This window comes from Ruditapes philippinarum, unplaced genomic scaffold, assembly GCF_026571515.1.
Source record: "Ruditapes philippinarum isolate M1 unplaced genomic scaffold, ASM2657151v2 ctg626_1_1_1_1, whole genome shotgun sequence".
NCBI classification, from domain to species: Eukaryota; Metazoa; Mollusca; class Bivalvia; order Venerida; family Veneridae; genus Ruditapes; species Ruditapes philippinarum.
Genome location: NW_026861189.1, coordinates 139,526 through 153,415, shown reverse-complemented (window position 1 = coordinate 153,415; position 13,890 = coordinate 139,526). Strand labels below are relative to the sequence as shown.

Sequence of the window (13,890 nt, the reverse complement as noted above, 5' to 3'; positions counted from 1 at the left end):
CATTGAAATTGTTGTTTTTAGCTCCACTGTTCAAAGAATAGGGCTTTCCTACTTTCCTAAAAGTCAACATAACACTGTGGTTTAAGTTTTTGTACAAGCAACTTCTTCTTTGACATTATATAATCAACCACTGATGATATTTGCTTGTTACTTCACACACTTATTTGAGATCACTATAGGAGGTCACCAAGGCCAATAACTCTAGCAATGATTTTGAGAGAATTATGGCCCTTTGTGAACTTAAAAGTTCCTAGTTTTCATTTGAAACTCAATACATGTCTCAGTTGTTTAGGGATAGAAGTTTTTCTACTTGCTCAGATTTTCACTTGTCAGGCATAGGATTTCCACACCTCTGAATGATGAATGCATACTTTTTCAGTTGGAAATATTCTGACTCTTGCCAAATTGAGTTTACATCAATATGGCTAATGGACTGACACACAATTACCATAGTATATAATACAACTAAAGTTACCTTTGGGCATGTAAAAATCTAGGAAGATAATTTTTCACAATGATTTATTTACTTTGAAATGAAAGAAATCAAGAGTTTCACTTAACAAACTAGTTACTAGTAATCATTGTTTCAGGCAGAATTTCCCTGTTTGAAATAATTAACAACAAACTCATATTCTTATTATAATTGATCACAATTTTTATTGTTTGCATCTTGGAACTAAAAAGAGCAGTAACAAAACATAACAAAAACATGAAATTCACAAGACATAGCTATATAAAACTTTAAATATTTATCACATATAATATTACATACTATGTAATAAGAAATAAGCAAATACTTGCAACTCTCTAACAATAACACTTTATTTATGTTGGCATCAACTAATTCAACTAAGTAAAATATCATATACTGATGTACTGCTGACTTTTTGTCATTACTTAAAGCAACACATCTCTAGATTTGGGCTAATTTTATGACAGCTAAAACTGATCCTAATGTGTAAAACATTAGTCAATTGTTAAATAATTTAAAAACAGTATTTTTCTTAAGTTTGATTCATGAAGATTTATTTCACTTATTTAATAACATGTTGCTTTGGAAATTTTGACAATTATCACTTTTATCCAAAAATCACAAACTGTCTGTAATTTAATGTAAAAATTCCTTCTTGTTTTTAATCTATGAGCATAAAATATAAAAACATATTATTTCATGCCTATTAAACTTGAATACATTTTAGTAGGATAATTAGTAGATCAAAATATTTGTCATTAATTAAGTGAACACATATTTGAAAGACCATGTCATGCAAGACAATTAGTTCTCACAGAAAAAAGGACAGTGTCAATTTTAGTTTGCAACAACAAATAAAATTTCATGCCTGTTCATGAATTAAGATATATTTTACAAATTTTTGTCATGCTACTTATTGCACTCTCCATGATATTACAATTTTCACAGTGAAATATATTCTATATTTACAGTAAACAAATACACTGTAGATATAGTACAAATTATCCTCATATTGCAGTGTTTATAAAAACAATTTCTATTAATCTTATATAGCCATTCTTATTATGTTATTTTCATCATTAACATTTATTGCACACCAACACATCACAGTAGTTACTTCCCATCTCCTACTTCACAACCAACTAGTACATTAGTAACATCCACAATAAACTCCTTATGTGACTTTCAAAAAATTAAAACATGATCTTAATGCACTGTGGTAATGGTTATTTTTAGCCTATGTGACCTTGACCATAATCAAGTTGACCTGAAATCCCACTAAGCGCCTGATTAAAGTTAAAAATATGTTCTAAATGTCCTATAAAAGTTATTTTTTTAGCCACAATGACCTTATTCATTGTCTATCTAAGATACCAAAACATCATTTATCTATGGTATCAGTTAATAAATTATGGCACTATAAGTAACAGTACGACTTAACAAGACAGAAAGAACAACAAACATGCAAATAACATGTTCTACCAAAAAATTTCAAAAAGCATTGTGTTTGAACTTTTTACAAAACTCTTATTAACAGTCTTAAACATTTTAAAGATAAAGATTTATTCATGTTAACATATATTTTCTATAATTATATAAACAACTTATTATAATAGAATTCAGTTTAAAACACTCCATCAGCACTTTCAGACACATTTATTGCAGACACAAGGCATGTCATTAGACTGATTAGTTATACATTTAAATACAAGCAGAAGTGTAGAGAAGTCACCTCTTCACCATTTCTATCATTTTTTTTTATCAGTAGCCTAAAAGCACAAAATATTCACTAAACAAGAGGGCCATGATGGCCCTAAGGTCGCTCACCTGTATGTAGGCCCCCGGAGCGGGGCCAGTTTAAACCCCAGGGCTTTTATTTGAACAAACTTGAAAGACACCTATAAGAAGACGTTTCATGATGTACACACTTATAATGAAAAACAATGATGTGCCCTCCTCTACCCCCGTCAGGGCCAATTTTAACCAAGGCCTTTTATTTGAACAAACTTGGTAGACACCCATAAGAAGACGTTTCATGCTAAACATCTAAGCTGTAGCTCATTGTGTTTTTTTAAAGAAGATTTTTTAAGTTTTTACTATACACATATAGTTAAAAACAATGACACCCCTGGGGCGGGGCCAGTTTTGACCCCAGGGCTTTTATTTGAACAAACTTTGTAGACACTTACTAGAACATGTTTCATGCTTAATATCTAAACTCTAGCTATTTGGGTTTTTTCAAAAATGTTTTTTTAAGTTTTTCCTATACACATATAAGGAAAATCAATGACCCCCAGGGCAGGGCCAATTTTGACCCCAGGGCTTTTATTTGAACAAACTTTGTAGACACTCACTAGAAGATGTTTCATGCTTAATATCTTAACTCTAGCTATTTAGGTTTTTTCAAAGAATACTTTTTAAGTTTTTGATATACACATATATATATATAAGGAAAATCAATGACCCCCGGGGTGGGCCAATTTTGACCCCAGGGCTCTTATTTGAACAAACTTGGTAGACACCCATTAGAACATGTTTCATGCTAAATATCTTAGCTCTAGCTCTTTGAGTTCTTTAAAAGAAGATTTTTTAAGTTTTTACTATATACATGTACATATAGGGAAAATCAATGACCCCCTGGGACGGGGCCAATTTTGACCCCAAGGCTTTTATTTGAACAAACTTGGTAGACACCCATTAGAACATGTTTCATGCTAAATATCTTAGCTCTAGCTCTTTGAGTTCTTTAAAAGAAGATTTTTTAGGTTTTTACTATATACATATAGGGAAAATCAATGACCCCCTAGGGCGGGGCCAATTTTGACCCCAGGTCTTTTATTTGAACAAACTTGGTAGACACCCATTAGAACATGTTTCATGCTAAATATCTTAGCTCTAGCTCTTTGAGTTCTTTAAAAGAAGATTTTTTAAGTTTTTACTATATACATATAGGGAAAATCAATGACCCCCTGGGGCGGAGCCAATTTTGACCACAGGGCTTTTATTTGAACAAACTTGGTAGACACCCATTAGAAGATGTTTCATGCTAAATATCTTAGCTCTAGCTATTTTGGTTCTTTAAAAGAAGATTTTTTAAGTTTTTGCTATATACATATAGGGAAAATCAATGACCCCCTGGGGCGGGGCAATTTTGACCCTAGGGCTTTTATTTGAACAAACTTGGTAGACAACCATTAGAACATGTTTCATGCTAAATATCTTAGCTCTAGCTCGATGAGTTCTTTAAAAGAAGATTTTTAAATTTTTACTATATGCATACAGGGAAAATCAATGACACCCTGGGGCGAGGCCAATTTTGATCCCAGGGCTTTTATTTGAACAAACTTGGTAGACACTCATTAGAAAATGTTTCATGCTAAATATCTTAGCTCTAGCTCTTTGGGTTCTTTAAAAAAAGATTTTTTAAGTTTTTACTATATGCATATAGGGAAAATCAATGACACCCTGGGGCGGGGCCAATTTTGACCCCAGGGCTTTTATTTGAACAATCTTGGTAGACACTCAGTAGAAGATGATTCATGCCAAATATCTAAGCTCTAGCCTTTCGGGTTCTTTAAAAGGAGATTTTTTAAGTTTTTACTATATGCATATAGGGAAAATCAATGACCCCCTGGGGCGGGGCCAATTTTGACCCCAGGGCTTTTATTTGAACAAACTTGGTAGACACCCATTAGAACATGTTTCATGCTAAATATCTTAGCTCTAGCTCTTTGAGTTCTTTAGAAGAAGATTTTTTAAGTTTTTACTATATATACATATAGGGAAAATCAATGACCCCCTGGGGCGGGGCCAATTTTGACCCCAGGGCTTTTATTTGAACAATCTTGGTAGACACTCACTAGAAGATGTTTCATGCCAAATATCTTAGCTCTAGCTCTTTCGGTTTTTTAAAAGAAGATATTTAAAGTTTTTTCTTTTGGTTGCCATGGCAACCAGAGTTCTGCATGGAATTAAATTCTTTGAACAATTTTTAAAGGTGACCACCAAAGGAACATTCCTGTGAAGTTTGGATGAAATTGGCTTTGTGGTTTATGAGGAGATGTCATTTAAAGTAAAAGTTTACGGACGGACGGACGGACGGACGGACGGACGACGGACGGACGCCGGACGAAAAGCGATCACAAAAGCTCACCCTGTCACTTTGTGACAGGTGAGCTAAAAATGGTAGCATTAAATATTACACAAATATAATATCACTGACTCAAAGCAATGCTCTAGCATTATCTCAGTAAATCTACTTATATCTATATATACCATGCAAGATAATACACTTAACAAATCTTATAAGTGTGCACCTTTTATGTCCTTGTAACTTTTTCGTTTATCAATATATTTTTACAAAATTTTGTGTTCTGACTATTGGCTGCATTTCCACACATTTCATGTGCTCAAGCATGTCAATTTTAATTATGAGATGCGTTCAACCATGAACGAACGATATTTACACAATGCACGAAAAAATTGTGAGAATGGGTGGAATAAGATTGCACATGATATCTCGGATACGATAGAGATCGACATATCAGAAAAACACCACATGGGTAGATTATCTATACAACATCGTGGCATAACCCTAAGATTGGTCAACGCTGGTGTACACCAAACACAGGTTGGTTACAAAATGTATTTCTTTAAATAATTATTTTAATTCCTTTGCATTGTAAAAGCCGAAAATCATTTAAATAAGACAAACATAAAATGCATATTTTTATTTAGTAATTAATTGTCTGTATCATTTGTAGGTTGCGCCTGGCATGAGTGTACACCAAACTACCTAAGAAGGCTAGTCATTAAGTACAGAGCAACTTCTTTGGTAACCTTCCTCACCAACCCCAAAATTATCTACAACGGTATGTTAGATCGATGTGACGACGATGCCAGGCTGTAATAGTCAGGGTGGGCACACACAGGACATCATATTGCAACATCGACTTTCAACCCGCATTCACATTTTTTAAAAATTTAATCTTAAATTTGTATCTTGAATGAAAGTACTTAATAACAAGAGGGCCATGATGGCCCTGAGGTCGCTCACCTGTATATAGGCCCCCGGAGCGGGGCCAGTTTAAACCCCAGGGCTTTCATTTGAACAAACTTGGAAGACACTCATTAGAAGATGTTTCACAATGTTAAGTTTTTACTACACACATGTAATGAAAAACAATGATCTCACCCCGCCCCCTTCCCCCCCCCCCCCCCCCCCCCCCGGGCCAATTTTCACCCAAGGGCTTTTATTTGAACAAACTTGGTAGACATCCATAAGAAGATATTTCATGCTAAACATCTAAGCTCTAGCTCATTGGGTTTTTTAAAAGAAGATTTTTAATTTTTTTACTACACACATATAGTTAAAAACAATGACACCCCTGGGGCGGGGCCAGTTTTTACCCCAGGGCTTTTATTTGAACAAACTTTGTAGAGGTTTACTAGAAGATGTTTCATGCTTAATATCTAAACTCTAGCTATTTGGGTTTTTTCAAAGAAGATTTTTAAGATTTTGCTATACACATATAAGGAAAATCAATAAGACCGGGGCGGGGCCAATTTTTACCCACGGGCTATTATTTGAATAAACTTTGTAGACACTCACTAGAAGATGTTTCATGCCAAATATCTAAACTCTAGCTATTTGGGTTTTTTCAAAGAAGATTATTTAAGTTTTTGCTATACACATATAAGGAAAATCAATGACCCCCGGGGCGGGGCCAATTTTGACCCCAGGGCTTTTATTTGAACAAACTTGGTACACACTCATTAGAAGATGTTTCATGCTGAATATCTTAGCTCTAGCTCTTTGGGTTCTTTAAAAGAAGATTTTTTAAGTTTTTACTATATGCATATAGGGAAAATCAATGACCCCCTGGGGCGGGGCCAATTTTGACCCCAGGGATTTTATTTGAACAAACTTGGTAGACACTCACTAGAAGATGTTTCATGCCAAATATCTAAGCTCTAGCTCTTAGGGTTTTTTAAAAGAAGATATTTAAAGTTTTTTCTTTCGGTTGCCATGGCAACCAGAGTTCTGCATGGAATTAAATTCTTTGAACAATTTTTAAAGGTGACCACCAAAGGAACATTCCTGTGAAGTTTGGATGAAATTGGCTTAGTGGTTTATGAAGAGATGTCATTTAAAGTAAAAGTTTACGGACGGACGATGGACGGACGCCGGACGAAAAGCGATCACAAAAGCTCACCCTGCCACTTTGTGACAGGTGAGCTAAAAATGATAACATGTCTCTTTTTTGTATTTATTGAAAATTTCAGCATGATCGGGTAAATATTGATACACCTATAAAACCATTTATACATGCACACTTATAAGATTTGTTAAGTAGATAAAAAAAGTACATTGTTTTACAACCTATATATTTTCTTTACAGTAATTTTGAAAACATCTTCAATATACACCTCTCCCTCCCCACAATGTATGCCCTGTGTGAGTGTAATCATTTAGTTTGTGGGTATTGGGTAATTAGAAGATCAGTTTATTTCTATTTTTGATAACCTTTTGCTCTTATAGTTATACTGAGAAATATGTATTTTACAATAATGTCTTAGAACAGTATTCATCAATATTTTTTGGAGGAGGGAGGGTTGTAGGAGTGTTACATATATACACATTTTGATTACACAAACAAAACATATAACAGCATAAATAGTAAGAATTCCTTTAAGTTTTGAATAAATAAAATACTGTTATAAAATGACTAAATAAAATCAGTCTGATAACAAATGCTTTTAATTTCTAGAATTCTTCCATAATTGCAAAAGATCCTTCAAAGTATTTCTTTTATCCACCTTAAATGAAATTCAAGTGTTCATATGTTACTAAAAAGGTGATCTGAGGTGATTTGATTTTGCATATTAAATACACTTCATCAGACTGTCAACTAGTTTGTGCTATAACTGGTAAATGTTTGTAAAATGCATTTATTATAAAAGTAGATAAAATCTATAAAAAAACATAATAAATTTGCATATATCTAAAAATATCCTTCAAGCTTCAAGATCATAAAAAAAAAAGAAGAAAAAAAACACAACTATTAAATGCAAGGTTTTGTGAGGACCTTACTATTTTTAACTAAATTAGCAAATTGGTGGGAATTTATCTAAGTAATTAAAACTCAAGCAGCTGTTAAATGTCACGCTATTTACTATTATGATTTTCTGTAAGAAAACACCCCAGCTAAACACATGCAGCTATATAAAGCTGTACACATGACATTTTCCACATTAGCACCATTATCTGCTATACATATTGCAAACTGTACCAGTCCGATCATTAAAAACACGAAAACAAGCACCAAAAAACAACCAGTCAAAGAAATCCTTCCTGAAACCAGTCTTCTTAAACCTTTCATTTCCTTCTCTCTGGTAAGAAATACATGTTCATTCTCAGTGTTATTTAATGCACTTCTACTTATCCATACATTACCCAGTTTGTTAGTAATTTTACCAGGACTGAAAGTAAAGCTATTCTGTTTTATTTTTCTGTTTGCTACAGAACTTTGGGTAGATTCTATGACACTTTTGTATTTTTGGAATGCTGTAAGCAATTCCAGGCACATATCTTCATCTTGTAGGTCACCAAGAAATGACGAACCCCTATGAAGCTGTTCTAAGAAGACGGACAGATCTTTCTCGTAATCATGAATTTCTTTCAAGTGTGTTCCTCTTCTAGATTTAATCACATCTATCTTCTCGTCAGACAATTTTTGTATACAGTTTACAATATCTTGTGTATAATCCTTGATCTGAGAAATGGCATCATCAGCTGACTTGTCCCCCTCCTTTTCAATATCATGCAACTTTGTAAGGGTGCTTTTTACCTCTTTCTCCTTTAATATCAGTTGATCATAGCTGGATTGTAGATTTTTACGAGAAACTTGTAGTTTCTTGACCAGTGTCATTGTGTTGTGTTTTCTGTGTTTATCACAAACACAGGACACACAGATAGCAACATCACACGTCTCGCAATACATCTGTAGCGATTCTTCTTTATGATCAATACATGACCTGTCTGAGGTCAAGCTCATTCCCAAGTTACCTGTTTCAATCTTAATGATACTAGGCTGGCGTCTGGTAATGTGTTTAAAGAGTCTGTGATCGTGGATACAGAATTTGCAAATGTCAAGGTCACAGTCAATACATCGGTACTGCGACATCAACCAGTCCTTCTCACAGACATCACAAATACCAAAATATGGCCGGGAGCCAATCTCGTCTTGGATGCAGTTGATGTAGAAATTTGGCGGGAAATCTTTCACTCCCCCTCGTGGAACACACACATCAGCCCTACACTGGGGGCATCTGAAAAGAAATTAAGTTTGCATAGTAAAGATAAGTGTTTTCTGAAGTAAATGAATTTTGACAAAAAGTTAAATATCATTATATTGAATAACACAATGAGTGATTAAAGTAAGATATTATTGAACTACCATAACCTGTATAACAGCAAATGTAATTAAAACAAGAGGCACAGTGACTATTCTACCTTAATCGGGAAGAAGCCTTAGCCTCTTCATTTTGGGAAAAAACTATCATTAAAGTTTCCAATTTGGGAAGTAAAAAAAGCTGATGTAAGTTTCAATTAAGGAGAGATCTTTTATAGGCCTCAGTTATATAAGGTGACCACATATCTGAAAATCCAATGTCTGATGAACTTTTTCATTAAGTATAAAATTTCCAAACACCAGAATCCCATGAGACTGAAAGGTTAACGAGATCAATATTTCTGTTGAAAAAGTTGAGGGGGGCAAAGAATTTCATAGGGTCAGTTTAACTGTCATTGTGTAGAGCAGATGAATCATGCCAAAGAAACCCAGTGCTGATCAATCATTATTCTTTTCAAATGTACTATATCTGACATACTGGTCCTGGCTCGATATAAACAAAATGGGTGAAATGCAATTACTACATATCTGCACCCTTTGTGTTTAAAAATCACCCTATTTTTTAAAGTGAATGGGAAATTTCTTCCCTATTTATGAATTTCTGAATTCATTTAGCAGAGTAAGGCTTCAGGAAACTTGTACAAACTGTCAGTCATACATCTCAGATGCTTTTCTCTTGTTGTTTAGAAAAAAAGTTGACAAAAGTGGTGCTTTTTAAAATTTCTTATAATAGTTTATCTTATTTAATTACATTAAAGTGAGAAAACTGCCCAATGATCTTAGAGTATGGAAAGAATCAGTATCATTCATGTTTTTCATGTCATGAATTGACATTTCTTGTAAAATGAATTTCTTGTTATTATGTGACTATTAATACATATGTCACAGGGTGAGAAAAATGTGCAGCCTGACCGGGACTCGAACCCGGGACCCTCGGAATACCGTAACGAGGCTCTACCGACTGAGCTATCCGATCTCTTTCACATCATCTCCCCTAAATAGAGAACAGTTCTGAACCGTGACATACTCCCCTGCTATATTGAAATTCGTCCTCAAATTTCACAGAGTTACAGTTGCAGAGCAATGTGAATTAACTCTAAGCTATATATAGTCACGGTCCCCGTTGGGCGCCAAATGTCACAGGGTGAGAAAAATGTGCAGCCTGACCGGGACTCGAACCGGGACCCTCGGAATACCGTACCGCGGCTCTACCGACTGAGCTATCCGGCCGCTTACACATCTTCTCCCCTAAATAGTGAACAGTTCTGAACCGTGACACATAGATTCTTATAGCAAATAACGTAGAACTAAACATGCCAAAATGTCACAGACTCTCAAACTGTTTATAATATGATCAAGATCATACTTAAACAAACCTGAACATTCTGCCAGAAGATGATGAAGCATGGATATAGTCAAGAAGACAACTAAGACAGACAGTATGATGGCAGGTAAGTATACGAGGGTCTTTGTACTCATCCATACATATTGGACATTGTAACATACGGTCCCGTAATCTCTCTATCTTATCATGCTCCATCTTTAACGAGCCACTAGCCATTTTTTTTATATCAAATCTGAAATAAAATTAAAGTCATGATTAGATATGCCTTAAATTAAATGTAGAAAAATAGGAATCCATTTTGGGAAACCACAACAAGTACATACAGAATCAAAGTATGAGGTAACTCTCAGGTGACAAAGAAATAACACACATATATGCAAATACAGGATATATTCTAAATCTAAAGTAACTGATTATTTTCAGTAAAGTGTGATTAATATATAACTGAAGCGCCAAATTCTGGACAACTTGTCATTCAAGCTTTTGTTGTCTAGCTATCAATTCTAAAAACAAATTTCAATAATGTATAGGATATTTAATTTTATGTTATGTATAAATCAATGTAAAAATTATCAATAATTATCAATGATTAATTTATTTCATTATCAACTTATATTGACATAATCATATGTCATGAATTGTTTCGTTATGGAAGGTATTATAAAAAAAAACATTTTTTACAGCAAAGCAACTTATAGTGGAGATGAGTTAAGAAAAATATTTATACTGGAGATGAGTTAAGAAAAATACAATTCAAATTTCAAAACTTATTTTGACGAAATATGCGTTTCCATCAGTACGAAATGTTACAAGTACGAATAACTTAAAAATAATAAATTCTAATTTTAGATAGAATGATAATAAAATTAGAGATAAGATTTTATGAATACCTTACTGATAAATAAAAGAGGTGTATCAAACATCACTTTATACATTCAAATTGGTTCCAAAGCGACCATTTTTCAAATTAACTTTGAACTTTGAACTTTTATTTTCAAATTCTAGGCCTCTGAGAGGCATCAGAACACAACATATTAAACTGATAAACATGAACAAATGACGTAATACAAATTTGCTATATAACATGAACAAATGACATGATACAAATTTGCTATGACTAGATAAACAGAAAATTATCATATCAGACTAAATTTGAGAAATATCAGACAAAATTTGAGCAATATCAGACACTGAGCCATTTCTAACACATAGGAAAATTTGCTATATAACATGAACAAATGACCTGATACAAATTTGCTATGACTAGATAAACAGAAAATTTTCATATCAGACTAAATTTGAGCAATATCAGACAAAATTTGAGCAATATCAGACACTGAGCCATTTCTAACACATAGGTGATAAAAATACATGTTAGCCTTAAGAAACATAATATTATACTACACAATACTATTTACTATCAAAATGTATACATATATTACACAACCTCGTTTATCATTTGAAAACATGCATTACTTTCCTGCAATAAACAGCAAGTTTAACAAGCTCGTTTTTGTCTGTACTATTCATTAGCAATGAATATTTCAAAGTATTAGGATTACTAGTATATCTTACTGAAATATATTTACGACGCTCCTGCTTAAAAAAGTCACACACAAACAGGTAATGAAATTCATCCCCTAAAGAGTTTGTATTACATAAATGACATGTTCTTTCATCTCTCGGGATACCAAAGAATCTCCCCTTTTCTATAGGTAATCTATGGTTCGTACATCTGAACTTTAAAATAGCATTAGACAAATGGTAAGGCAAAGTATCTAGATAATTTTCAAAAACAAAGGAATCTTTGTACATTCTGTAATTAAGGCTTTTACTGGACTCAGCCACAAAACTATGCCATTGTTGTAAATATTGATCTCTCAATCTAGTTTTAACAATGTTCTTGAACAATTGCTGTGAAGAAGGTATATTATACATCCAGTAATTTGACATGCCCAGAGAGTCCAATAAATTGTGTACATAATTGATCCAAGGTAGTTTTACATTGTTATCATCACTATACAACTTATAAGAAACATTATACAATATATGACATATTTTCTCAGGTTTAGCATTTAAAATTCTATTCCAGTAACATAAAATATGAGCCTTAACATGAATAGACAAAGGTAGCACCCCTAGTTCACCATATAGCATACAATTAGGAGTGCTTTGTTTTAACCGAAGAATAAGTTTATAGAATTTTAACTGAAATTGATCTATCAAGTCTAAATTTTCAATTCCCCACACTTCACTTCCATATAACAAAATGGGTGCTACCATTGTATCAAACAAATGTATTTGCATACTAATAGGCAGGTTCAGCCTTCTAGACTTTACTATTACAGAGAACATTGCTTTTCTAGCTTGTTGTAACAAGTATTCTTTTGTTTTAGTAAATTTACCATTATACGAAAACTTTACGCCAAGATATGAAAAAGAGTCGACTACTTCTAACATATTACCTTCAAAAATGAAATTAGGAGCATTATGAATACCACGTACATTTTTACAAAATACAACAATTTTAGTTTTTGCAGGATTAACTTGGAGACTCCACATATTACAGTAACTACTCATTGCATCAAGTGCCTTTTGCAATTCATCTGCAGTTTCAGCAAAAATTACAGTGTCATCAGCATAAAGTAGTATGTACAATTTAAAATAAACCTCAACATCGAAGTTACTCAGAGTATCATTTACTACTGAAGATAATGAAACTAGACCATTATAATGTTGTGACAAAAACTGGTTTAAATCATTCAAAAACAAAGAAAATAGAACAGGCGAAAGATTTTCACCTTGCCTAACACCTGTATGACTTGTGAAAAAATCTGACATTTTACTAAAGGAGTTCACCTGAACACAAGATTTAGCTTTTTTATACATATCATATATTATTTTTATACATTTACCATCAACATTATTACTTAACAATTTTTGCCAGAATGCAGTTCTATTAATGCTATCAAAGGCTTTCCTGTAGTCAATAAATGAACAATACAGTTTTTTACCTTTAGACAAATACAGATCAATTAACATTTTTAAGGAAAAGATGTGATCTGTTGTACTATAATTCTTTCTGAATCCAGCTTGCTCTTCACACAATATATTATTATTCTCTAAAAAATTATTGAGTCTAGTATTAAGAACATTCGTAAAAAGTTTACCAAAACAGCTCAAAATTGTAATACCACGATAATTGTCTGGATCAGAAACATCACCTTTATTCTTATATATTGGCAAAATAATACCCTTACTCCATACTTCAGGAAATATTCCCGAGTCTAAAAATTAAACTGTAGCAAAAATTAAATTTGATCAAATCATCTGTGTCACGGAGAAGCTTTCTGCACCGGAAGCGGAACTCATTTACCTACAAATGACGTAATTTTATTAAAGGGAAATAAGTTTGCATAAACACTTGATGCAGACGCCACTAATTTAAACTGGACTAAAAAATGATATCAAAAATTGATTTAAAGACCTCTCTAAATATTTTCGTAGGTCTCCAATTGATTGAACATGAAATCGAGATATTCAATGCGCTCAAATGAGTTTAGAGGGGTCTTTAATTGAATACAAGACCTCTATCAATTAATTTGTAGCGCTAAAAACAATTGCCGAGGTCATAATATCAATTAGAGACGACAGAGCTC

General features: G+C 33.2%; 1 protein-coding gene across 2 annotated transcripts; it reads right to left on the bottom strand.

The window, feature by feature from the left end:
- Nucleotides 1-5,673: 5,673 nt before the first annotated feature.
- LOC132714784 (E3 ubiquitin-protein ligase TRIM56-like) lies at nt 5,674-13,600 on the bottom strand. Of its 2 annotated transcripts, none has more exons than XM_060697707.1 (4): nt 13,530-13,600; nt 11,127-11,202; nt 10,263-10,463; nt 5,674-8,803 (listed from the first exon to the last, which is right to left on the bottom strand). In XM_060697707.1, the coding sequence occupies exons 3-4, from the start codon at nt 10,445-10,447 to the stop codon at nt 7,651-7,653; spliced, it is 1,338 nt and encodes a 445-aa protein (XP_060553690.1). In that variant the 5' UTR covers nt 10,448-10,463; nt 11,127-11,202; nt 13,530-13,600; the 3' UTR covers nt 5,674-7,650. The 2 variants fall into 2 exon arrangements, with proteins under 2 accessions (XP_060553690.1, XP_060553691.1); XM_060697708.1 differs by having other exon boundaries at nt 11,122-11,202; nt 13,530-13,586.
- Between the last annotated feature and the right edge of the window lie 290 nt (nt 13,601-13,890).